The sequence below is a fragment of the Rhineura floridana genome, chromosome 9, assembly GCF_030035675.1.
Source record: "Rhineura floridana isolate rRhiFlo1 chromosome 9, rRhiFlo1.hap2, whole genome shotgun sequence".
Classification (NCBI taxonomy): domain Eukaryota; kingdom Metazoa; phylum Chordata; class Lepidosauria; order Squamata; family Rhineuridae; genus Rhineura; species Rhineura floridana.
The window spans coordinates 5,767,203-5,792,157 of record NC_084488.1 but is presented as its reverse complement, the minus strand read 5'-3'; the positions used below and the strand labels follow the sequence as shown (position 1 = coordinate 5,792,157).

The window sequence follows — 24,955 nt, the reverse complement described above, 5'->3', positions numbered from 1 at the left end:
TTTACACTGTTGAGATGGGCTATCAAACATAAATGGCCTACTCATTCAGGAGTCACACGGAGATAAGAATGAAAGGGGGAGGGGAAATCCATCAAATGTAACGGTAGCGGACAGTTCTAAGTGCCTTAACAGAAGTACGTAGCATTGTCTTGAATGCGAAAACCACAAGGCGGAGATTTGACCGCAGGAGATCCCGACGCGACCCCGGGATGGAATTATGAACAAGGGGAGGTGCTTGGAGAGCGGAACTGGGGAAACTTTGCGTGTGTGTTATTGTACGCATGCGTACTTTCGCGGGCGACTGGGTAATTTGAATGACTAAATGGTGAGAACGCCTCTCTTTCATCTACATTTCTTTGTTAACTACTTCCGGCCGCTTTCCTTTCCGCTTCCGGGGTTGGGGGTAGACAGGAGAAGGCGGAGCATTTCCTCCGTCGCTGTTGCTGCTCGGTAACCAGCCGCTGTAGGAGGTGCTGCTACCCCCATCATCATGTCCAACAGCGGCAGCACCGCCGCCACCACAGCAACGACCTCAGCGGCAGCCTCGCCTCCCGCACAGCCGCCGCCGCCGCCACCCCCGCCGCCGCCGCCTCCACCACCGCAACCGCCGCCGCCGCTCCCTGGGACTTCGGGCGCCTCCACCACCACAGCCGCCGAGCCCGAGTTGGTGTCTCTCATCCTTAACCGCCTCAAGAGCCAAGGACTCTTCGACCAGTTCCGCCGCGACTGCCTGGCCGATGTGGACACCAAGGTGCGGAGGGAGGCTTGTTTGGGGTGTAGTTAGCCTCAGAGGAATTACTCCCCGGGTCCATCCACCCCCGGCAGGGCTTAGGCCTGTGCCTGGCTGGCCACTGACGGCAGCGGTTGAAATTAAGCTCCCGGTTGGATAGCAGAAGCCCTACGTGTTGCGTTGCTGTTCATCGGAGTAGTTCACGTATTCTTGAGACGAAGGGCTGTAGCTCTGCAGTAGAGGATTTCCTTTGTACGTAGAAGGTCTCAAGTTCTATGCCCGGTATCTGCAGGCAGACCTAGGAACATTCCCTGTGTGGAACTGGAGAGCCGCTGGCAGTCAGTGCTGACAGTACTGAACTAGATAGACTAGTGGTATTCAGATGGTCTGTAATAGAGATGGGGAGCCGATGGTCCTCTAGAGGATATTGTTGGATTCCAACTGCCATCAACCACAGCCACCACATTTCATCATAGGGATAATGAAAGCTATAGTCCAACAACATCTGGAGGGTCACAGAGGGCCCGGCCCATAGCATCTAGTCCATGAGACAATTGATTCTGGCTTTTTGGAGAGAGGTGGTGGTCTCAGCTGCTTTGAAAGAGATGGTTGTACAACCGTTCCTAAAGCCATCTTCCTTGGACCCTAATGATAGAACAACTTCTAAACAAAGTTTAGAGTGTGTAATGGATTGTGTGAGGACTAATAAACTGAAGCCCAATGGAGCTCATACAGATTAATCTTAATACTGTGGGTGGCAGGGCTGTGCAGTCGGAGTCGGAAGCAATTTTGGGTGGAGTCAGAGTCGGTAGAAATGTACTGACTCCGACTTCAAAATGAAATCAATATTTTAATATTAATACATTAATATACATTTGCCATTTATGAAGGAGAGTCAGACAGTAGAAAAATAGAGGAGTCGGAGTTGAAGGTTTGACATACCTACTCAACAGCCCTGGTGGGTGGTTTGTCAGAGATATGGTTGCTTGCTACTTTGTGGAATAACACTGTGCATGAGGTGCATGTTCTCCTCATGCTTGGAAGTGCTGCTAGTACCTGCCCAGTGAGCATCAGTGTGACATGAAGCACCTTTCATCAGTTTTAGCTGGTATGCTTGCTGTGAGCTTCCTCGAATAAAGCATGGACACTGTTATTCATGCTCTTATAACATCCAGATTAGATTACTGCAATGTGTTATACATAGAGCTGCCTTTGAAGACTACTCCAAAACTTGATGCAAAATGCTGGCTGCATGGACAATAATTCAGCCAGTGTTGAAACTGCTCCACTGGCTTCTTGTCTGTTTCCAGGTACAACCTTTAATCTTTGGTCCATATCTCTTGGGACCAGGATATTTAAAGGACTACCTACCTCCATATCAACCTGCCTGGTTATTAGCATCTTCAGAGGTCCTTCTTTGGGTGACTCCACCTTTGGAAGTGATGTAGGTGCCGACTGAGGATAAGGCCTTCTCTGTAATGGTACCCTGGTAAGGGAACTCCTTTCCCAGAGATGTTTGCCTGGCTCCTATTTAGTTACATTTAGGCACCAGAGGGAAAAGATTCTCTTTGCCTACATGTTTAATTGGTTGTAAAACGTTCTCACTGCTATATGGAATCTTGTTGGTCTGTGGTTTTGTTGCTTATTTTAAATTAGGTTGTTTGCTTTTGCTATTTTATACTGCTTGTTTTATTTTGGTAATTTTAATGTTTCATATTATATATTAATTTGGATGTTGCCTCAGGAATCCTGGATAAAAAGTGTCCTGAATAAAACCAAAAGAAAGACTCTTGCCCTGGGGAGTTTATCATGTAGGTCTATAATAGAAATTATTGAGATAATGAAGCACTTGAGTACTGAGAAAGGGGAAGTGCTATGAACTCTCACATTTTATTGATTGTAGCCAGGCCATTGGGCACACAGACACCTGTTTTTAAACCAGTTGGAAGAGTCTAGCGCCATGGCCTTGTTCACATGTAATGCAACACCATGGTTTAGTTCAAGGATGGGGAACCTGTTGCCCTCCAGATGTTGTTGGACTACAACTTTCGGCCCTGGACAGCATGGCCAGTGGTCAAAGATAATGGAAGTTTTAGTCCAAATAACATCTGGAGAGCCATGTGTTCCTCATCCCTGTATTAGCACTATGTAGATGAGCCTGAATAAGGCTTATTCAGTCTCCTCTCTGCCTCCCACATGGTTGGGAAAAGGACTTCTGATGAGTTTAGGTTCACTTTTAAAGAATCTGTTTAGGGTTATCTTCTCACAATGGATTCTGGTTTAAAACAAACTGATAAGTTTCATAACGAGCCAGCTTCAAAGCATGGATTATGAAATGGCTTCTTAAAGTAACCCATTATTTAAACCAGAATCCCTGGTTTTAACATTAAACTAAGCTGGGATTCTTTTAAAATATTTTTCTCCTGTGCAATATGCAAGCCTGACACTTTGATCAGGCTCCTGGAGGCTTCTCCATGTGGTGCTAAACTGTGGTTAGCATTATGTGTAAATGTGGCAATTTTCAATCAGTGTCTGGGAAGCTTATCAAGTCTGTCTGTATATATGTACATGTTTGATTTTATTTTTGTAAGCCGCCCTGAGTGCCCTATTATAGGGTAGAAGGGCGGGATAGAAATATTTTAAATAAATAAATCAAGTGAGAGACTTGCCCCAGGCTTAAGACCTGTTGGCAGGGAAGTTTTAAAACCCTGCCACAGTTATGTTTATGTTTATTATTAATATACTGTCACAGACCCATTCAACAGTTGAAGACTGGTGTGCATTGTGTATCTCCTTGCCCTTTTCTAATTGAATCACTTTAATCTGTAGTAGTGGTTCCCAATCTTTGTGAGTATGTGACCCCCTTTGTAAGCTCAACAAAATCTGTGACTCTTAATGTAAAGATCCAATCAAATTGGTATCCCCCTTCCCCGCACACACACACAGTCTGAAGATGTACAGTCCTGTCTCCGAACACCGGTTACAGTGTTGGACTAAGATCCAGGTTGAAATCACCACCCAGCCATGAAGCCCCCTGGGTGACATTGGGCCAGAAACAGTCTCTCAGCCTGACCTATCTCACAGGGTTGGTTTAAAGATAAAATGGAAAGGGGGGGAACCATGTACACCACCTTGAGCAACCTGGAGGAAAGGTAGGATGTAAATGCAATAATAATTAAATAGATAAATACATTTCAGCTGCAGTATGTGAACCCCAGCCTCAGCCAACCTGCTTAGCTTTTTTAAAATCATCACTATCATTAAGAAGCAGCAATATGGTAGTCGTGGGGGTGCTAGATTGTGAAGACAAAAGGGTGGATAGAGTGAGGAGGGGGTTGGTGCTTTCAGGCCTTGGGATGATCATCAGAACTGATGGCTTGGTTAGTGTGCACTTGGGGAATGAGAGTGGAGCGGAAGACAGATCACAGATCACACAAACACACCTGCCCCTCCTGCAAGCCTGCATGCATTTGGGCATGCGGGAGGGGACAAACCCTCAACTGCCACAGCATCTTGGAGAGAGATATTGAGGAGGTGGAATGTAGGTGGAAGAAAGGGGGGACGCTGGTGCACACACAGCCTGAGAGATGGGGCGCAAGGAAGTCCTGAGCTTCCTCACTGTTCCGTAGCTCTGTCTGGGCCAAAGGTGAGATCGGAGTGACCTCGCAAATAAGAATTATTTTTAAAAGGAGGTGGCAGCAAAGCAGGAGCCAAGGCAGGCAGGCTGCCAGAGAGAAAGGGGAAATGTAGCCTTTCCTTGCAGCCTTGCTTCGTTTTGCTTCACGAAAAGCCCTCTCCTCTCATTCTAAGTAAGAGCGTCAGCAGCAGTGCGAGCAGACGGGAGTTGGTGATAGTAATCCCCTTTTTCCTGGTAGCTCCGCCCTCAGCCTCCTACGGTGTCTACCACATGTTCTATAGGCAGATGCCTACCCTCGGCACACCTGAAAGATGCTCTGGCGCTTTAGGGAAAAGCCCCCCCTCATTTGGAGCAAGTGGGAGGTGTCTGCAGCAGCAGTGGGGAGCAGGCAGTGGCCAGGGAGAGAAGACTTTTTTTAGAAAATTAATAAATAATTCATTTCTTTACTGTTTGCGGCCCCCTCTGGATTACTTTGCAGGCTCCCTGGGGGTCAAGGCTCCCAGGTTGGGAACCAGCGATCTGTAGTGTGGTATCAAACTCATACTCAGAATAGCTCCATTGAAATCAAGTTAGTGACTAGTTTAAGTCCATTGATTTCAACAAGACTACTCAAGTATGATTTAGTCAGATACCATGCATGAATCTTTAATCTTGTGAATGCCAAGCGTTACGCAAAGTGTTCTCATTTTCCCTTTTAGCCTGCTTATCAGAACTTAAGGCAGCGGGTGGACAACTTTGTTTCCAACCATCTAGCAACTCATACTTGGAGTCCTCACCTGAACAAGAATCAGCTGAGAAATAATATTAGGCAACAAGTTCTCAAGTAAGTTTCAGCCTTAACAAATCTAGTAATGCCTAAAGTGTGACTGATCTGTAATAGCTGTATTGGGAGAAACTAGAGAGAAGCTGCGGTCCCAGAAGCTGCTTAGGCAGGGTCTAAATATCTGCTAACACTCTGGCACATCATAAATTTAAACTTCCTTAGTTTCAAGAGTAATTTGGCTTATGAGGGGAGGGGAGAGGCTGCTGTTTGAGAAAAACCTATGATGACTTGCTAGTTTAGTGGGCATGGAATGCTGCCTGACTTGCAGGGGGTGGGGAATATAACAGAGTATCCTGGAAAAGGTCGTGGCCTTCTGGAAAATTGAACAGGACCGCTTCACACTGCAACCTTTTGTTGCAAGTACTAGCTGTGATTACTTTAGGAAAACGATATGCAACATATTCCTTATTTTTAAACCACTTAGTGCTCATGTCAAACTGCATTAAAATTACTCTTATGGTATGCATACAGTACAAGGATTGTATTTTTCTTGAACAATTTTTTTTCCTGAAACAGCCCTGCCCCACCCCATTGCATAAAAAAGTTGGTAATCTTAACCAAAAACAAGGGCTGGTGGTAGTTACTAGGCAGATTAGTATTCTTCATTATATATATATACCTATTTTTTGTTGTTGTTAGGTAGTTACAAATATTTACAGCTGGAATACTGACTGAGCCTATCACAGGCATCAGGTAGTTACTTTAGAGGATGATGCCTGTAATGACTTGCCAGTCCCTGCCCCCAGTATAAAGCCATAATATATGTACATTGAAAGTACTGTGCTATATTAAGTTTTTCCTCCACAGTTCTTTTACAAAGATAAGCAACCTTTCAGAAGAACACAAGAGGTCTAGGAATTGTGTTTTAAGAGACAATGGCTCGGTTTACACATAACACTAAGCCAAACCATGACTAAACATAAACAAAACTAAGTGTGAGTTTGTGGAATGACAATCATAGCTGTTTCGTTCCTTCCTGGACCTGCTGCTGCTATGCTAACTAGAACAACGATATAGTTTGGCTTGACATTACATCCAAACCTGGACAAACCATAAGCTGTTGCCAAGGTTTGTTCTTGGCTTAGTAGGAGAGACAAACCACAAGCCTGAATTCAGTCATAATGCTAAGCTAAACAATGGCTTTGCTCCAAATGGAGCAGCAGTAGGCGGATGCACTTGCACACTCACTCACTGATGCTTCGCCATCATTTGGCTTAGTATTACATATGAAACCTAATGGTTGCATTAAGTTCAGGTTGCATTTTAAACCAGGTTATTTTTTTAAAAAAACTTACTACCGCTTAAATTTTTTAAATCAATTTAAAATTTTAAAATTACTGATTTTGTGTGTCTTGGTTTAAATCAATCAACCCTGAAATGAATCCGTGCCTTACTATGATAAGCTCTTGTCTCTAACATAATAAGGCCATTAGCAATACAATTCAGCCTACCCAATATATATCTTAGTTATCAGCATGCAAGGTTTGCACAACATTGTGAGAGACTTTATTTTTAAAATTGCTGCTTTTGCTGCTTTTCAGCGAGCAATTAAAATTGCTTCCTCTTGTGAATATGAGCCACTTTTTCTTATTCAAAAGAAACACCAGTGTGCTTTGCTTTGGGATTGCCAGCTTCCTTTGTACAATACTTTCAAATTATGTCCACAGATTATCTGACTTGTAAATTCTTTTAATGCTTCAGCAAATGACCAGTCAGGCTATATCGGAGACATTGCATACCATATCCTGCATTGCCATTTATGCAGTTCATTCTAGTATATATTCTTCTATTCCTTTCAGAATTGTTTAGAAGATCAGTCAGATGATTTCAGAATTAGAGGATTGTTGGTCGATATAGACAAGTTTATTACTTATAACAACCCATAACATCTTTTTATATGCCCTAACAGCAAAAAAGTTACAGGCTAATTTTTTACCCAAAACTGTTCTAAAAATTGATATGTTGTAACTTTATCATCTTTTTGTCTGTGTGAATCATATTGTAATCGTCATTGTCTAACAATGAAAATCTGACTGACTAGCTTATAAAATAGAGAGGTGTATTTATATCAACTCGAAAAAAATTGTATCATTAGGTTGTATTCATTGTATGTGCTTTGGCATCTTCATCCCCATGATTGGTACCCAAGTCTACCTCCCTCTTCCCCCGCCGCTGCAAAAATAAATACAGTAACTTTGCAACTTTTTATAAGAGAGCTATCAACCAGGAAGATCCCATTTCAAACATTGCCTTTACAACAAACTGGATATGTGTGGTATTTGGTTAGCCACTCTCAATCACCCTCACACACCTGCACACCCTGTAATATGCAGGTGAATCTGGACTATCGTATATTGTAGTTGGGATCACCAAGAATATATATGAAGAAGTTTGCACAATTGAAATGTGTTCTAATTATTAATGCCATCATCATCTTCATATACAAATCAACATGAGGAGAACTTCCTAGACAAAAAGATACCCTTTTATGCTGCTGCTTTGTTTCAGATCTGGAATGTTAGAATCTGGAATTGACAGAATAATTTCTCAAGTTGTCGATCCAAAGATCAACCACATATTCAGACCGCAGGTAGAGAAGGCTGTCCATGAGTTTTTAGCCACATTAAATCACAAAGAGGAGGCCAGTCCCAGCCCAACGCCACCTGAGGAAAAAACAGATGCTTCTGTCCTGATGCAAGGTATTTATTTCCATTGCTCCTGACAAAACTGATGCACTGTCAAGTCTGAAATTAGGGCTTGCTGACCATATAAGCAAGCTGGAAAGATACTAAGGAAGGGAAGTTGGGTGTTAGCCTCCCTAATCCCACATATACTTAATTTCAAGGAGACTAAGTATTCATGGTGCAATTTTACCAATCCTCCAGCATAGAAAAAGTTTGAAATTGATTTGAATCCTGAGTAACTGTCGTAATTTCCCCCAAGGATCAACTGTTTTTATGAGGGTGCCAGGACTCATATGATTCAGTAGGATTAACAAACTACAGCTGTATGCAGTCAAGAAAGAGTTGGTAGTGTTTGGTGTTCAATGTCACAAGAGTGTGAGGGATATCCTACTTCTTATTTACTTACTTATTTTATAAGCTTACAAACACACGTACACATAAATCACGAAGTGTATTGGCATACTACATTTATATACACTAAATTTATAATGTCATAGCACATTAAAATCTTAATTTTAATGTAGGAATAGGATAATTTTTAAAAAATGTTATATGTATATTGTTTAATCTTATAACTTTTAACAGCAATGAAAAGGCCTTAAATAATTTAAATTGTACTCTTGTTTCATGTAGTTACTAAGAGGGAACCAAAGGTTCTCAAATTGTCTGTGGCTTTGTCTTCCATCTCTTAATCTTATCATTTCAGCAAGTTTTGACTTTGTGGTAACATACTGTGGAATAGGATCCAATAAAGTAGTTCAGTTACTGCAAGGATTTCAATTTGCTCAATGGAGCAAATTTGATCCTTTCCCTGCATCCTTTCCAAATCTACTCTGGAGGTTTGGGGGGGCCATGGGAAGAGGAGGAGGAAAGGAAGCTGTGCTGCTCAAACCCCTGCTCAGCCATGAAACTTCTTGGGTGACCTTGGGCCAGTCACTGAGCTTAACCTACCTCATAGGGTTGTTGTAAGGATAAAATAAGGAGAGGGAGAAGAACAATGTACACCACTTTGAGCTTCTTGTGGGAAAGGTGGGATACAATAAATAAATATATTCTGCAATATTTGCCCCACATTTCCTGGGCTTGAGGAAGGGCCTTAGCTCAGCGGTAGAGTGTCAGGTTTGCATGGACAAGGTCCCAGGTTCATTTCCCAGCATCTCCAGATATGGCTGGGAATGTTCCCTGTGTGAAACCCTGCCATTCAGAATAGACATTAGTGAGCTAAATGTGCCAATGGTCCGGCTTGGTATAAGGCAGCTTCCTGCATTAAATGCCAACTATATAAAAAAAATCCCTCTTACATTCACACAGGTTGTTAAGCCTACATTGGCAGAAAATATTTCCCCAAAAATAAATCTTAAAAATTACCAGCAATAGGCATCATCTGCTAGTTTGCCGCAACGTATGGAACACTCAATTAATTTTACTTCGTTAAGTTCTCCCTGAAGGAGAGAGATCCTTCTTGCTTTAGCATCTGAGAGACATAAATGTAAGAGCAGATTCTTTGTGTGTAACTAATAATGTTATTTGCTGTTTACTTCTCTACTTTGAAGGTGTTTCTGCTGCCGCTCCAAGCACAAACGTAGCTAATGATGCCATGTCCATTTTGGAAACGATAACTTCTCTAAACCAAGAAGCAAGTGCAGCCAGGGCTTCCACAGAAACAACAAATGCAAAGACTAATGACAGAGTTTCAAAAAAACTCCAGTCTCAGCAGAGCATGGACAGTGGTATAGAGAAAGACCGGAATGTGGAAGATCTGCTAGATGGAGATAAACCTCTTTGTAACTCTATAGAAGAAAGCTCTGAACCAGTATCAAACTCTGAAGATGTAGATAATTTATTTTCTTCAAGTGAAGAAGGAAAAACTGTGTCAAAAGAAATTAACAGTTTGGTAAACTCAAGCAAGGAAGTTGTGCAGGAAAGTGACGAACAGAAAAGTAAATTGATGGACAAAAGTGATAGAAAACTAGAGAGCTTGGAGAAAGGAGAGAGGAAAAAAGACAAAAAAGAAAAATCGGAGAAAAAGATAGACCACTTGAAAAAGAGTGGTGATGATCTTAAGGCAAAAGAAGAAAAGGCTGTGAAAGACAGAGAAACAGAATCCGTAAAATACTCAGCTGTGGAAAAGAGCAGCAGTAAGCACAAAGGAAATGAAAATACAAAAGAAGGTATAAAAACACAGATGATACACGATATGGGAGGGTGGAAGCTAATGGAATTGTTAAGGTTCTGATTTCTGTAGAAAGTTTATGCTGTTAGAAAGCCAATATTTATGGTAGCATTCAGTGGCTTACGTGTACTTAAAAGCAGAGTCGGTCTTTGATCTGCAATTTGATGGCAAATGTTTAAGAGGCTAGAAGCAGCTTTCCATCTGGTGCTTAAGGGACTCTGGATGATGTTTTAAGAAATTTTCTTTCTTTCAGAACTAGTTCTGGAGGATTCCGATGTGGACATTCTCAGTGATATCACTGTTAGCTCTGTACACACCAGTGATCTTTCTTCCTTTGAAGAACAGAGTGAAGAGGAAGTTGTACTTTCAGACAGCACAGAAGAAGGAGAAATAGTTTCTGATGGTAAGGTAACAGTCCTAAATCTAGACTGAGTTTCATTGCCTAGCCAGAAGAAAGCAAACTGTTAACATTTTGCTTTCAAAAGAAATGTTAATATTATTAGGGTGAATATTTTCTATTGTATAGGTCCAGTGCAACCATACAGCTTAACCAGGGCAGACATCAAGATTGCCTACATTAATTACTCTTAATCCCCTCTAAGTTTAGCTTTCCATGAGACTGTCACTTAAATGGGTTAAAAAGAACCTAGGTATGCTGCCAAACAAGAGATGGATTGATTCCATAAAGGAAGCCACAGACCTGAACTTATAAGATCTGAACAGGGTGGTTCACGACAGATCCTCTTGGAGGTCGCTGATTCATAGGGTCACCATAAGTCATGATCGACTTGGAGGCACATAACAACAACAGCATGCTCCTAAATGCAGTTTGGGAGCCTGATAAATTAGAGTTCTCTGAGTAAATGTAAGAAAGTGCTTGGCACTGAGCACAAGCACAGGCAAATGGGGAAAACTTGCATGTGAGAGGAGGGGACAAAGAGCTGTGGCTTTGTTACATTGTGCGTGCTAGGCCTTCATTATCATTATCGCCTAAAGGGCAGTAGGGATACTGACTCCATTGAAGCAGCTTATGCGCATTGATGTCAGTATGGAATTTAAGAAATTATGTCAGTTTGCAGTAGCAGCTAGCAGAGTGATGTTGCTTACCTGGCTTCTCAACACAGAGGTTGCTACCAGTATCCGGAAGGGGTGGGGGTGGAATGGGTACAGCAGCGAGCCAATCCAGTGCTCCCACTGGTGCACCCACAGCATGCTGGCCTCCCTGCTGCCTGCCCCCTCCACCTCTTGGTTGCTGGCATCGGCTGTGTTGGGAAGCAAAGTAAACAATTCAGTGGTAGAGATGTTACATCCCATCACACATACAAGCCTATTTTCATGGAGTAGAGTTAAATTTGCTGTTTTCTGTATAGTTTGAATAATGCAGAGTTGTGGGTTCAAAATTTAGAAGTTAATCTGTATCCCATTGCTAGGCTCGCCTTTATAATTTCATTGTTCCCATGTCATCTAATAAAAGAACATGGTATAATCTAAGTGAGGTGTTTATCAGGCACTGTATACAAATGCTAAAATAATACATTCTCTATTTTTACTGATTGTGCCTATGCTATATCACAAATTTAAACCATTTCATAGCTTCCGTCAAGAAATTGTTGATAGATCTCTGGACTCTATGTAAGATCCCTTTACAATATTTCAGTTCCCAGAATCCTTTGGCAGTAAAGATAATGAAATTTCCATTTGAAGTTCCAGCTTGTCCCATGACACTTGGGTATTAAGTGTTGTGAGTTTGTTGGTTTGTTTTTAAAAGTTTTTACCCCCAACAGATCTTTTCATTTTAAATGCTCTCTTAATTTTAGATAGGAAAAAAGAAAGCTAGAATTTTAAGCAGCATTTGTAAGCACGGAGTGTTTCTGAATTTGCTAAAGGTTGCTGGTTTTTCACTTCCAGCTACAGCAGATGGTATCCTGCCTATCAATATCAGATTTTGAAGAGGGGCACAAGGGGCAGGAAGAAGGGCATAAAAGTTCATGGGTCACTCTGCCTGAACCTTGTATCCCAACCCAAACCTGACTTTTAAATGTACCTTTCCTCTAAGGCATGGGTTGGGAACTTGTGTTCCTCCAGATGTAGACCATTGGCTATGCTGATGGGAGTTGGAGTCGATCAACCTCTGCAAATCACTAAGTTCCCTATCCCTGTAACCTTCATTGTCTCAACATTTCTCTAGATGAAGAACACAATCAGATTAAAACAAAGCCAGAGGCTGATGGGGCTAATGATAAAAAAACAAAATCTGGGCGCCATGCTTACGTCCATAAGCCTTACCTCTATTCCAAGTATTATAGTGATTCTGATGATGAACGAACAGTGGAGCAACGGCGCCAGTCTGTTGTAAGTTTGATTAGTTTTTTTAACAAAAATAACATTTCTTTTGTAAACAAATGAGAATAGGAAAAAGAAAACAATTCGGATTGGCAGTACAGTACAATGTGTAGTAATTTCAGAGATAAGAAATTGCAGGTACGGTGAAAGTCAAGTGGACAGACAATTCTTGTACTGAGTCATATGGACATAGGTCAGTCCAAAAGTATATTTTTGCTCTCAGAAACCTAAATTAGAATATTCTTTAATTAGATGCATTATAACTGGAATCCAGGTATCCATAAAATGATGATGTGCGGCAGCTCTTTCTAGTTATGGACAAAGATGGAAAGAAGTGCCAGCCAGTTACCCAGAAGTTTTTTTAGAATTGAGTTGCTAATATACTCTGCTTTCTCAGTCAAGAAGTACTGTGACTTCTCAGGATTAGTACTGATCTGAAATAATTTTTCTAACATTAGCTTATCTTTGGTCATGCAGTACATGTGTTCCATCTGTCTTGTTTTGAGGTTGCTAGCTTAAAGAACTGCTTATCTGTTTTTCTTAAAACATCAGATTCTAGGGATGGTGTCCGATGAAGATTTAGGTGTTTCCCTCAAGCCAAGCAGTCACGATTTCCCCATCACCATTTCTGAAATAATTTTCCTATAAGGATCTTTGCCTTCCATTGTGGCCCTACGCACAAATTTGTCTGAACTGGAATTATGCACTGCATCATTGGGAACTCATAACAGTAAAACATGAGTTACAGCAAAATGATAGCACCACTGTCCATCCTCTGTCATACCTTAGAATGAAATATATTTCTGTCCTTGGTTTTGACCTATTTTACAACTCTTCGAACAAATACTGGCACAGTTCTGGGCTGTTGTTCATCATTTTAGAGGCTCTTGTCTGAGATTCTTGCCTGTTAATGTAGTAGTCAGTCCTCCCTAATGATATCCTCTCCTCGCCTCCAGTTTTTTCAAAATGAGTGTTCTGGAGACTAAGCTCTAGTATTCTTATGTCCAGTAGCCTTATGGAGAGAAACTTAAGAAAACAAATAAGCATTTTCAGTTTCTGCATAAGGTGAACTTTTGTGTTGATACACTAAATTACTGCAAGTACATTGATTTATTGAAGAGTGTTTTGTTTTGCATTTCATAATAGATTAAAAGCTGTATCCAAAGTTAATTTGCTTGGTGACAACTAATTTGGCCCTCTACTTTGCAGCCATGAGATAGAAGTAAAAGACTGTTTAGATGTTTTAAACATATTTTGAGTTTATTTCAATTATTTTAAAATATATAGCCAGGTTCTAGAGAAACCTGTGCATGGCAGGAGTTGGTTTTCCAGGTTTTACCTGGAGCAGCCCCTCGGACCTCGTTGGATGCAATTTGGTGGTCTCCTAGCCTTCAGGGGAGCTTTTTGAGGAGATGTAGGGGCTGTTGCTGCAAGGGGGAAGTAAAACAATGCACACACTTTGCTTTGGATCCCATCATATTAACCCCTCTTCCTTTTTTTAACCTTCAGGCTAGAGAAAAAGAAGAGAGACTCTTAAGGAGAAGGCTTAACAGAGAAAAACTGGAAGAAAAGCGGAAACAGAAAGCTGCAGAAAAAACAAACATTTTGAAAAATGGAAATCAAGGTGCTGGCTTGTACTTCTTGTGTTTTCTGTTTGTGATTTAATTGCATTTTTAGCAAAAGAGTGGAAAACCTAATTTAGTATTCAGCAAACAATTTATTTCATTTCGCAACCAAAATAATAATATCAAAACACTGCTGCTTAAGACTTTACTGTGTCATTTTAGGTAAAAGCATTCAAAACTTGGAAGAGTCTTCTGCCAGAGGACTTGAACTGAAAGCCAGTGGTGCCAGCATCAAGGATGTGCTTAAAGAACAAAGGTTTTTAGAAAAGAAAGTCGCCCTAAGCAGGAAAAGAAAGAGAGAGTCAAGGTACTAATCAATTTTCTGATAGAGGAAATTAAATTTGCATTGTTTGCATATTACAAATCTCATGTCCTTTGTGGGAAGCAAATACATGGTTAGGGAAACGTGACACGTTCCCTCCCCAGCATACCTCTGGGCTGGTGTTCAGGGAAAACACTGTTGTTCAAGGTTTACCTACCCAATGTTATGGTAATAACACATGACAGCCTGTTAGGGAGCACTTTGCAGGAAAGTCTTGGCCCCAGAGTGCTTGGTGCTGCAGTAAACTTTCTGGAGCTATGGACAATCCATCCAACTCGAGCCCTTTGCTACAAGTTTCCACAGCAAAGAGATTCCAATCTGCACAGAATACATGAGCACCAACCCTTATGATAAACAGACAGGGAAGAATCCAGTCCCAGCACATTCTCAAGAACCAATTTTTCTACTTCCTCCCTGACTTCTGAAGGCAAATTTGAGACTCCAGGGGAGTAGCTCACCTGACAGTGAACCAGTCAGTGGGCCCTGAATTGACTAAGGCCATGTTTGTTTGTTTGTATACCACCCCATAGCCGAAGCCCTCTGGGCGGTTTACAACAATTAAAAACATTAAAAACAAATATACAAATTTAAAACACATTTTTAAAAAGTAATTTAAAAACACATGCTAAAATGCCTGGGAGAAGAGAAAAGTCTTGACCTGGTGCCGAAATGGCACATTGTACATTTGTTCTGCTATTATTCCACTTAAATAGTCATGGCTTCCCCCAAAGAATCCTCGGAAGTGCAGTTTGTGAAGTGTGCTGAGAGTTGTTAGGAGATCCCTATTCCCCTCACAGGACTACAGTTGCCAGAGTAGTTTAACATTCAGTCCCTTCTCCCAGGGAACTCTGGGAATAGTAGCTCTATGAAGGAGATCTCCTAACAACTTTCAGTAACCTTAACAAACTACACTTCCCAGGATTCTTTGGTGGAAGCCTTGACTGTTTAAAGTGGAATAAATGTATAGTGTGAATGTGGCTTAGATGTTTGACAAATATTGTCCAGATTTGGAACTCCTGTGATGGTTCCTTTTTGCAGTTAACCAGGTGCTCTTTTACACCAGCAGACCACAAGATAGCAGCCCAGGAAACACTCTACAACTTCCCTGGCCTCAGGATCTAAAGCAGTGGTTTCCAGTCTTTATGAGTACAGGACCCCCTTTGTTACCTCAAAAATTTTCACAACCACCACATGCTAATTGTTGTAATTTTAGTCTCTGTTAGCTGCAAAAATACATAATGAAGCATTAAATAATGTCACTTTTTATTAATTACAAGAACAAATATGATGATGATGATATTTATTACCTGCCCTTCACCAGAACGTCCCAGGGCTGGTTACAGTGATATAAACAACTTTTAACAAATTTTGAAAGAAATGAAAGGAAGAAGATAAAAGTAAACCACACAGAGTGGTGAACAGAGCCTTGTTGATGCCAGGGCATTTGGACTCTGTTTTTAAGTGTTCCGCTTGTATACAACAATGCCTCCTCTTCAGCACTCGGCTCAGGAAGCTCCATATGACAGTAATAGCATGTCTAACAGACAGAATGTCAACAGGTGCTTTCCCAATAATTATATTTCCATACTAGGAAAGGCTTAATTTAATTTCTGTTTAACTTCTGCCTGCCACACAGCTGTTAAAGGTACAAGAGCCCTCCTCTCCCCCAGTGCCAACCCTAAACCATGCAAAGAACTCAAGTCAAGAGTAAAACCAACAAAAGTAGGCAACTTAATATATTTTAAAATATTTAAAAACATAATGAACATATACAACTGTATAAAAACACACTCAAAGTCTTGATAAACAGCAACAAAAATACATTGAGCATGTGCAATTTGACATTTTTAAAATTTACTTTACCCATCTTTTTTTGCTCACTTACTGCCTTGGGTCAGCCACTAACTCTCAGCCCAACGTATCTCATGGCTGTTGCTCCACTGAATTCTATAGGACTTACTTCTGAGTAGATCTGGTTAGGATTGCAGCCTCACGTTAGAAACCTACTTTTTTTTCTTCCTTTAACCAGAATTATGCTATACTATAAAGCCCCATGTCCGTTCCCCCCCCAAAAAGTAGTACAACTTCAAAACATCAACAGAATCCTAGTCTGGTCTGATTACTACGGTTTGTAGACATTTGTATAACTGCTACGTGGACTTCTGTCCCCCCTTGCAGTAGTCACGGCAACAGCCCCCCACCCCAACTTCGTGCCCTGCAGGTGTTTTGGATTGATAAAACCCTGACCATTGGCCTTGCTGACTGGGGCTGATAGTAGTTGTAGCCCAAAATATCTGGAAGGCACCAGGTTGGGGGAAGGCTGTCCTAGAAGATTGATAGCTGTGCCTTAGCAGGAGCAACAGTTAGCAATAAGGTCGTTGTCATGTTCAGGCTGCTTTCCTGTTTGGGTTCAAAAGGATTCTTGTCCTCTCTGAATATGCTACTTTTACACATCCCAACTTGGAGTTCACCCATCCAAGGCATTTTGGTGCCTTGGTAATTTTGTCTTTGGGAGACTGAATCTGTTGCTTTTGTTGTATAGCATGGCCCTTGGCCTGTCTAGTGTTTCTTCAAGTGGCATTTGTGTAACCGCTTGTTACAAAATATTTATTCAGTTATTTCTTTTTGCCTCATTGCTTAGCCATCCTGGAGATTGGTGGGTAGTTCTGCCCTCTGTAATACAACTTTAATGTCTTCTTGGTGCCAGGCTCAGCCTTTTTTATTCTCCCGGGTTCTTTAAAATTGTTCTAAACATTGGTTTAAATGTTTCCTAGTAATATCATAATTACTGTGGTGTTGCATTTTGTTTTAACTCTACAAGGACGATCTTGTCGCCCTCAGCTGTTTAGATTATTAACATAATTATATTTTATGTATGATTCTTTTGTTTTATAGCTGTGCTTTTACATTATTGTTTTGCTGGACTTGTTTCTAAACTGTTTTAATTGTTTGTCATCCAGAGACCTCTAACTAGGGAACGACGAATAAATGTAATAAATAAATAAGAGCCTGTTGATAAGTCAAAAATAACCTAGGCTTGAACCCAATGAAGCTTACTTCTATATAGACATGTATTGGATTGCAGCCTAAATCAATCCTACTTAAAATGGTTAGTCTCAATTGCTGGATCCTTTTTTTCAAATTATTTCAGGCATGAAGAAGGCAAGAAGAAAAAATGTGAACAGTCTGAGGAAGATCTTGGAGAACTTCAAAAAATTACTGAAGTAAGTTCCTAATTAAAACTTAATAGTTATTGTTCTATAAGATTGTAAGGCTTGATCTGTACCTTTTGAAATTCACATATATGAATTTTGACCTGTATTGTCTGCACATGTAGTTTAGCAGTATGGTTTTAAAGGTTTTAAGCCATTAATAAATGAGGAAAATCTTAGAGACTCATTATGAAACTTAATTCCCTTGTTAGACATTTCACTTAGGTTATTATCTACTAACCTTTTAAAAAATTAATATACAAAATTACATGCTGCACAATATTTTTGTCACTATTATGAATGGTCTTTTACAGGGGTGGGGAACCTTTGGCCTGTGACCAAACTTGGCTCAGCATGGGTCCCAATTTGGTCTGCAAGGCCATTTTCCCCAAGCTACGCCCACCTGCCACACATCTGATGTTATATGTGATGTTAGTTGTGGGGCAGGTAAAGAGACAGCTGGATCCATTCCACATGGGGATCATGCAGACAGTGCCTGCAAACAGGAGGGTTAAAGTCACTGCCTGTCAGCTGATGGGCGGTGAGCAGCCCTGATGAATTGGCTACACAGCCAAGTTCCCCAGACAACCAACTGGCTGTCGAGAGCTTGGGAAGCGCTGCACAAGGGACTTCAGCAGGTTGGTGGGGCAACTCACTGGTCAATCATCTGACATCACAATGATGTCAGGTGATTGATGGGTGGGTTGTCCCATCCACCTGTCAAAGTTGGCTACAGCAGGTAGTGACAGATAGCTAACTGGCTCACCAGGCCAAAAAAGTTTCCCACTACTGTCTGGCTGCTTTGAATTCTGAGCTATGTCTTTGATTCCAGTGGAACAAATTTCTTTATTCATATTTTGTCTTCATTTTCTTGATTAACGTACAAACTTTACCAGTATTAATTGCTGAGTCTGAAGTTTGATAGTTTTATCTGTGTGGAAGAAGAAATAATGTTTGTTTGGCTAGAATGGCTGTGCAATTATTGATTCTTCCAATTAAATTCAAGGATTTCAGTTTAAAGCAACGGATGTGGATTTTGACACAGACTAAATTGAAATAACTGGTTTTACTGTAAGGAATTACCCAACATTCTTACGTTTTGTTGTAGAGTGGTGAAAAGCCTTCCTCAAAAGACGTGAAGGGCAGTCAAGGCAAAAATGAAGTGAGTAAACTTGTTAGAAGACTTTCAGAGTCGGCACATTCCGTTGACGAAAACAGAAGTGATTCCAAGGTAGAAAAAGAACACAAGAGAAGAGCATCTGCTACTGTCCAGGTGGAGGGAATACAGCAAGAGACTGAAGCCAAGTCTCAATTGGACAAAGCAGAGACCAACCTTGAAGAACCACAAAAGCAGAAAAATATACTTAAAAATGAAAAGCATGTTAAAAAGGATGACTCAGAAATGCAAAGTTTTAGAAATGCACCCAAGAAAGAAGCTAGATCATCGAAAGATAAAATTGAAAAAGAGAAAAGTCTTTCTGACGATAAATCATTTGTGAAGCATAAATATAAAGGAGAAGGGGTTCATAAAACAGGTGATGAGGCTGAAAATTTGCCATCTGAGAGAGGGCTGAAAATTGAGGAGAGTCTTCAGAAACATAGCCAGCTAACAAAAGCTTTTTCAGATGACAAACCTGAACGAAAGAATAAGCACAGAAGTGAAAGAAAAACATCAATAAGCAGCAAAGATGTTAAAAATGTTTCTGAAGCTTTCAGAAACGAAGAAGGTTCACGTAAAGAAAACAGAAAAGACAGACAGGGTTCTATAGATAAATCAAGAGCAGAGCACAAGTCCAAAAAACTGTCAAGTGATTCTAGACCACAGAAGGAGTCACAGGGTGCTTCAAAGCAACATGGTTCTGTAACATCAAGGAAAGGTGAAAGTTACTCAGAAGATAAACATGATGCAGAATTGACTAACTTTGATAACACTTTAAGGCAAGGTGATAATGTACACAAAGACAGGCGAAGATCAAAGAGTGCCTTGGAAGAAAGGTTCTTGTTAAAGTCCAAGTCCAAGAGTCATAGCAAACAAGGCAAAATACCTGAGAGTGAATTGCAAGAAAGTTCTTCTAAGCAGGAATCTGGACAGAAATTAGACAAAGATAAGAATGCAGATGAAAGTGATCCAGATAAGCAGTGTAAATCAAAAGCTGAAATTAAAGTTTTTGAAGAAAACTCTGTGGAATTAGACCTTGAAAGTGGAGCACATTCAGTTAGTAGTTCTCAAAAAGATGTTAGCCATAGAGTTAAATTACAGTCAGGAGAAAAATCATCTCTAAAAGAGAGAACTAAAAGCGATAAAGATTTAAGTAGTTCGAGGATGGAAAGGAAATTGTCAGTAGAAGGTCACAAAAACAGAAGTTTGAAGCATAGTAGTAAGGAAGTTAAAAAGAGAGACGATGACAGCAAACCAGATGACAAAGCTGTTAAACAAATAGATAGTCATACAAAGCAGCAAGACAACAGTCTGGTCACAGATAAAAAAGCTGTTAAAAAATTAACTAGTGAAAACAGAAAGGGAAATTTGTCAGCCCAAGAAATAGATATAGGAGAGGAAAAATCAGCAGTCACATCTGTAGCCAACCCTTTCCCATCCATTGAGAAAACAGTCTGGACTAGTGGGCACTTGTTACATTCTGAACAAAGCCAAGAGCCAAGGGAGATTCAGTCAGAACAAAGGCATAGTCATGCACAACACCAAATATCTCAAGCTGAAGAAGGAAGCAGTAATAACTTACAACAAGAAACTAAATGTAAAAATGCCAGAGACCAAATGCATCATAATTCAATGCATGGGTTGAATAAAGCTTTGCCTACTAAAAAAATACCAAAACCTTCTCTTTCCAGTTTCACTAATCCCCCCAAAAAGGTTGAAAATGCTCCTGCAAAGGAAGTGGATATGCCAAGTGACTTCTTAAAACAAGCTTCTAAAGATGTGGGGTCCGTTGAACAGCAGCCATGTCATGTGACCACTGAGTATGAGATTAGCGATAGAATTTTCCTTGATGTTTCTCATAAGGAAAATGAAACACTAAAATTGCAAAGAATGACTGAGGATGCTCAGTCTCCAAAGAATCTTAAAAATATAATTGGTTCAAGTGAAGAAAGCAGTTCTCCAACCACAAACTCTTCAAATGAAGGTGTTGTCCATCAGACATCTATGAAAATGAATCTTGCCGAACTCAAAAACCCTTCAAGTGATGTATTTAAGGAGGAGTCTTTTAATTTGCAAAGGCCATCTAGTAAAGATATAAATTTAGACAATGAAACATACACTGCTAAAATAGAACAACATGGTAGCATAGTACTCAATAGTAACACAAAAGAGAGTGATATCACAGACATGGAAATTGTTAACACAGGTGGCAAAGTTCACATAAGTTGTAAAGAAGCAACTGAAGAGAAAACAAGTGCTTTTACAGGCATTCATGAAGCTACTGTGCAAAGGAGAATTGCAAGTGGATTAACTGGCATTATACAGAGTGATAGTCTGACTGGCCCAATTCAGGTGCTTACAGATGCAAGTACAAACAAATCTGCGTTAACTAACTTGGAGAAAAAAGAAAGAGATAATCTAGGTGAACCTTCTGCAAAAAAACCTAAAGGTGGTACAGAATGCAAAGACAAAACAAAGGAAAAATATACTGTCAGTGCTGGAAAAGAATTGTCTTCAGGGTCAGTACCCAATAGTGTTCCAGAAGAAATAAGAAAAGTTTCTGTGTTGGCCAGTGGAGGAGGAGGTGATATAAGAGGGGTCACTGAAGATAAAACTGAAAACAATGTTGTAGGCAGCAGTGTAGGAAGCAGCAGTTGCTTTAGTATCAGCAACATCACAGAGACTGATGTGATTGTTATCGGAACTAGCACAGAGAGAATTACTGGGAGTTCTGTAACAGCCACGAGTACTGGAGGAAGCCTAGATGAAGAAGGTACATCAATTCATTTGCAAAGAGAAGACGATGCCACCATTACTTGTTCAGAAGAAAAAAGTGAGACTGTTTTGAGCTGTACAAGTATAGAAGCAGATGAAGGTTTCACTGTGAGATGTTGGACCCCAGATAAGGATGGTGCCCATTCTAGATCAGAAAAGTGCTTTGGTGAATGTACTGTCACAGCAGCTGAAGGAAGTGGTGGTGGTACTGAAGGGCTTGCAGTGTGTGAAAGTTCTTCAGCCAGCACAAAAGAGGAAAAAATTGGTGAATGCATTGTGAATTATGTAGAAGAACGTTCTAAACAGTCAATCAAAGAAAGTAGAGTAGAACTTGAACAAACTGTGAATAGTGTTGAAACCGAAGAGAAAGATGATGCTGTAACCAGTGCAGGCTCTGAGGAAAGGTGTATGGCTTCTGTCTGTAGTGGTACAAGCAATTTTGACAGTGCTACTACCTGCCTCAGTGAAATAGAAAGTGATGGTGCTGTAACCAGTGCAGGTACTGAAGCTCAGGACAGATCTGTGATCAGTGAAAATCCAGATGAATTTCAGAGTAATACAGCTGAAAATGAGCGTGTTAAAGCTGCTGAGGGTGCTGTGACTTGTACAGGTGCAGAAAGAGGAAGTGCTGGCTCTGCCATCTGTTCAGTGACTGGTACAGACTTGCAAGATGACCATGCTGCGACTGCAGTATGTGTTCAAATGGCCAACAATGTGGCACCTGGACCACATGCTGACAAAAGTGAAGACATTGTGAATGGTGAGAGTACTGTCACCAGCACAGGCATAACAGCAGAAGATGATCCTGAAGCTGCAGCTGCTTGTACTGGCTTGGAGGACAGCAATGAAGGTTTTGCAGCAGCTTTAGACACACAAGAAAAATATGAGCTTGCCACAGACAGGACAGTGGCTAGAGCTGAAATGAATGTCCTTGATGTCAGTCAAGGCTCCTATGATGATGAAGGTTGTGTGACTAGCACAGGTGCCAAAGAAGATGATGAAGAAGGTGAAGGTTTTGTTACTAGTACAGGAAGAGGGAATGAAGAAGCAGAACAGACGTTAGCCTGCAGAGGAGCAGAAGAAAGTGAAAGGGTGCTGGTTTGTGTCGGAGCCACAGAAAGTAGGAGCTCCTCCATCTGCGTTGCTGCAGGCCAGCTCAGGACTGAATTAGGCGATCTTGCCTCAAATGCTGACAAAGGTACTGCTGACAGCATGGCAGGCTTAGAGAAAGAAGTGAAGATTGATGATATCCACAACAGCACAAAGGGAGTAGTTGAGAGTAGTACCACTAGTGTTGGTACAGGTAGTGAAAATGTTACGGCGTTTGATGCAGAAAAAGAATCTACTGAGAAACATGAGTGTGACATGATTATTGCAACATCAGAGCAAGGTATAGATCAGAAGTCTGCTGTGGAAGAGAAGAATGAGAATGCCACATCTTTCTTAGATGGTAGGAAATCTGAAGGCCTGTTTAGGGTGGTCTCCAAGAAAGTAGCTGCTCTTTCAGCACCTGCCAATGAAGATGAGGGAGGTGAAGGAGAGACAATCTCTACAAGTGTGGTCAAAGTGTGCCCTACCTCTGCACATTATTCTGCCACTCACATTGAGCAAACATCACCACTTGTTGCAAAAACAGTTGAAAACCTTGAGAAAACCACAAGCCTCCTAAGTGCAGAAGATTTCAATGTCCCTATGCCTAGCACAGCTGTCGAATATATGAATCAGGATGGAGCTTCTAGTAAACCAAATAAAGTTTCCACAACTATTTTGGAAGAATTTGAAGCCCCTATGCCAAGTGCAACAATGGAAGATGACAAGAGTATATTTCTTACTGAACAAGCTGTAGAAATCAACACTGATGTGGAAATGTGTGCTGTTCCCATGCCCAGCATGTCTACTGGAGATGCTTATGAAAGCAATACAGTTCATAGCAAAGAAGAAAGGGATGAATGCACTGTGATTTCCACAAGCATAGCTGAAGAGCCAGACGGTTCCATTTCCCAAGAAGCAACTGAAGATGTAGATCAACATCTTTCCATGAGACTAGAACAAACGTCTGACACAACTGTGATCTCAACAAGCTCAGCAGAACAGTATGAGACTTCTCTGTCTCCTGCAGAGAGACAAGAGGTTAATCAGGTCTGTAGAACTGAAGAAAGGCTTGAAACTTTTACTATTTCTACAACAGAGGGATGTAACAAAGTTATCCGTGGTATATTTGTGCCGCTAGAAACTCAAGAAAGAGATGAACGTACTAGGGTTTCCTCAAATGGAACAGAGGGATTTGCTCAGGAAGCTGCAAGCCAAGAGTGTGTTCAAAGCACAGAAAAAAGCAGCCAAAGTACTATAACTTTGGTTGGAAAGGGAGGAAAACATGATGCCCTTGGACTTAGTGTTGCCAGTGTTAAACCTGATGAGCAGTTGGTTGCCTTGAGTACAGACAATCCAGAAGATAGTACAAAGATCTCAGCTGGAACAGTGGAAGAATGTGACAGTGTCTCTGCCATTGCTGCCTTAGAGAAAACTCCACTTGCATTTGCAAGCAAAGAAATAAAAGATGAAGATGTTCTTCATAGAGAGAGCCAAGGATTCCATCAGGGAAAACCTGAGGGTGTTTTGGAAGAATCATCCATGTCTAAGTCCACTGATGATGCCAAAAGCACAGCAATGCCTGAAAATTCAGTGAAATATGATAATGCTGTGGAAAACCTCAGCATGGAAATTTTGGATTCTTCTGTCAGTGATGGAACATCCACTGAAGCCTGCATACATGGGTACAGGACCCAAGAGAGTGAGCAACATAATGAAGCTCCATCTGGTATACCACTGAAGCAAAAAAGAGAGCATGTGAATTTAGCAATAGACTGTATTAGTCTCAAACCAGTATTAGAAACTGATCTTGCTGAAACAAGGGATCTCTCTACTAGGAGATGCTCAACTTCATTACTTTTTGACTTTGAAAGAAATTCTGAGAACAGTGCACTTGGTAGAGGAGCAGATCTCTGCAGTCAGGATACCTTGGCTGACATAAATGCTAAAGTGGATAACCATCATGAACCAGGAGCTTCTTCTCAAGAGGGTACAGCATCCAGTTCTGGTAAGGTTTCCTTCGCTTTTTATGCCCTGCAATATTATGAAATTTCAGAATTCAGTGCCTTGATTTGGGGGTGAGTGGGTTAGTCTTTGAAACCAATTAATGTAAATAAGCAAACAACCAGCATTTTATCAAATATACAAAGAAGTTATATAGTAGACAAAAGCTATGAGCACACTGGTCGCCTACAGCAAAGCATTTCAACTGGCCACGCCTGGAGGGCAACAGGTTGATCTGCCAATCAATTGTGAAATCTGTTTGAAGCTGAATTTTTTAAAAAATGCACTCAAAACTCATCCCACCAGGTTTTGCAGTAAAAAGGGTTGACTAGCGTTGTGTGCTTCCATTTTGAGAAAAGTGAGGTGGAGATGCACTGGG

The 24,955-nt window shown here is 40.9% G+C and overlaps 1 protein-coding gene across 1 annotated transcript in view; it reads left to right on the top strand.

Moving 5' to 3' along the window:
• Positions 1 to 404: 404 nt before the first annotated feature.
• Positions 405 to 24,955, top strand: part of BOD1L1 (biorientation of chromosomes in cell division 1 like 1) — a 68,587-nt gene continuing 44,036 nt past the window's right edge. The window contains exons 1-10 of the mRNA XM_061585470.1: positions 405 to 751; positions 5,066 to 5,190; positions 7,699 to 7,889; positions 9,428 to 10,045; positions 10,301 to 10,450; positions 12,236 to 12,399; positions 13,900 to 14,014; positions 14,178 to 14,322; positions 17,489 to 17,561; positions 18,658 to 24,580. Coding sequence (XP_061441454.1) covers positions 491 to 751; positions 5,066 to 5,190; positions 7,699 to 7,889; positions 9,428 to 10,045; positions 10,301 to 10,450; positions 12,236 to 12,399; positions 13,900 to 14,014; positions 14,178 to 14,322; positions 17,489 to 17,561; positions 18,658 to 24,580 — 7,765 coding nt within the window. The 5' untranslated portion in view covers positions 405 to 490. The remainder of the gene's footprint in view (positions 752 to 5,065; positions 5,191 to 7,698; positions 7,890 to 9,427; positions 10,046 to 10,300; positions 10,451 to 12,235; positions 12,400 to 13,899; positions 14,015 to 14,177; positions 14,323 to 17,488; positions 17,562 to 18,657; positions 24,581 to 24,955) is intronic.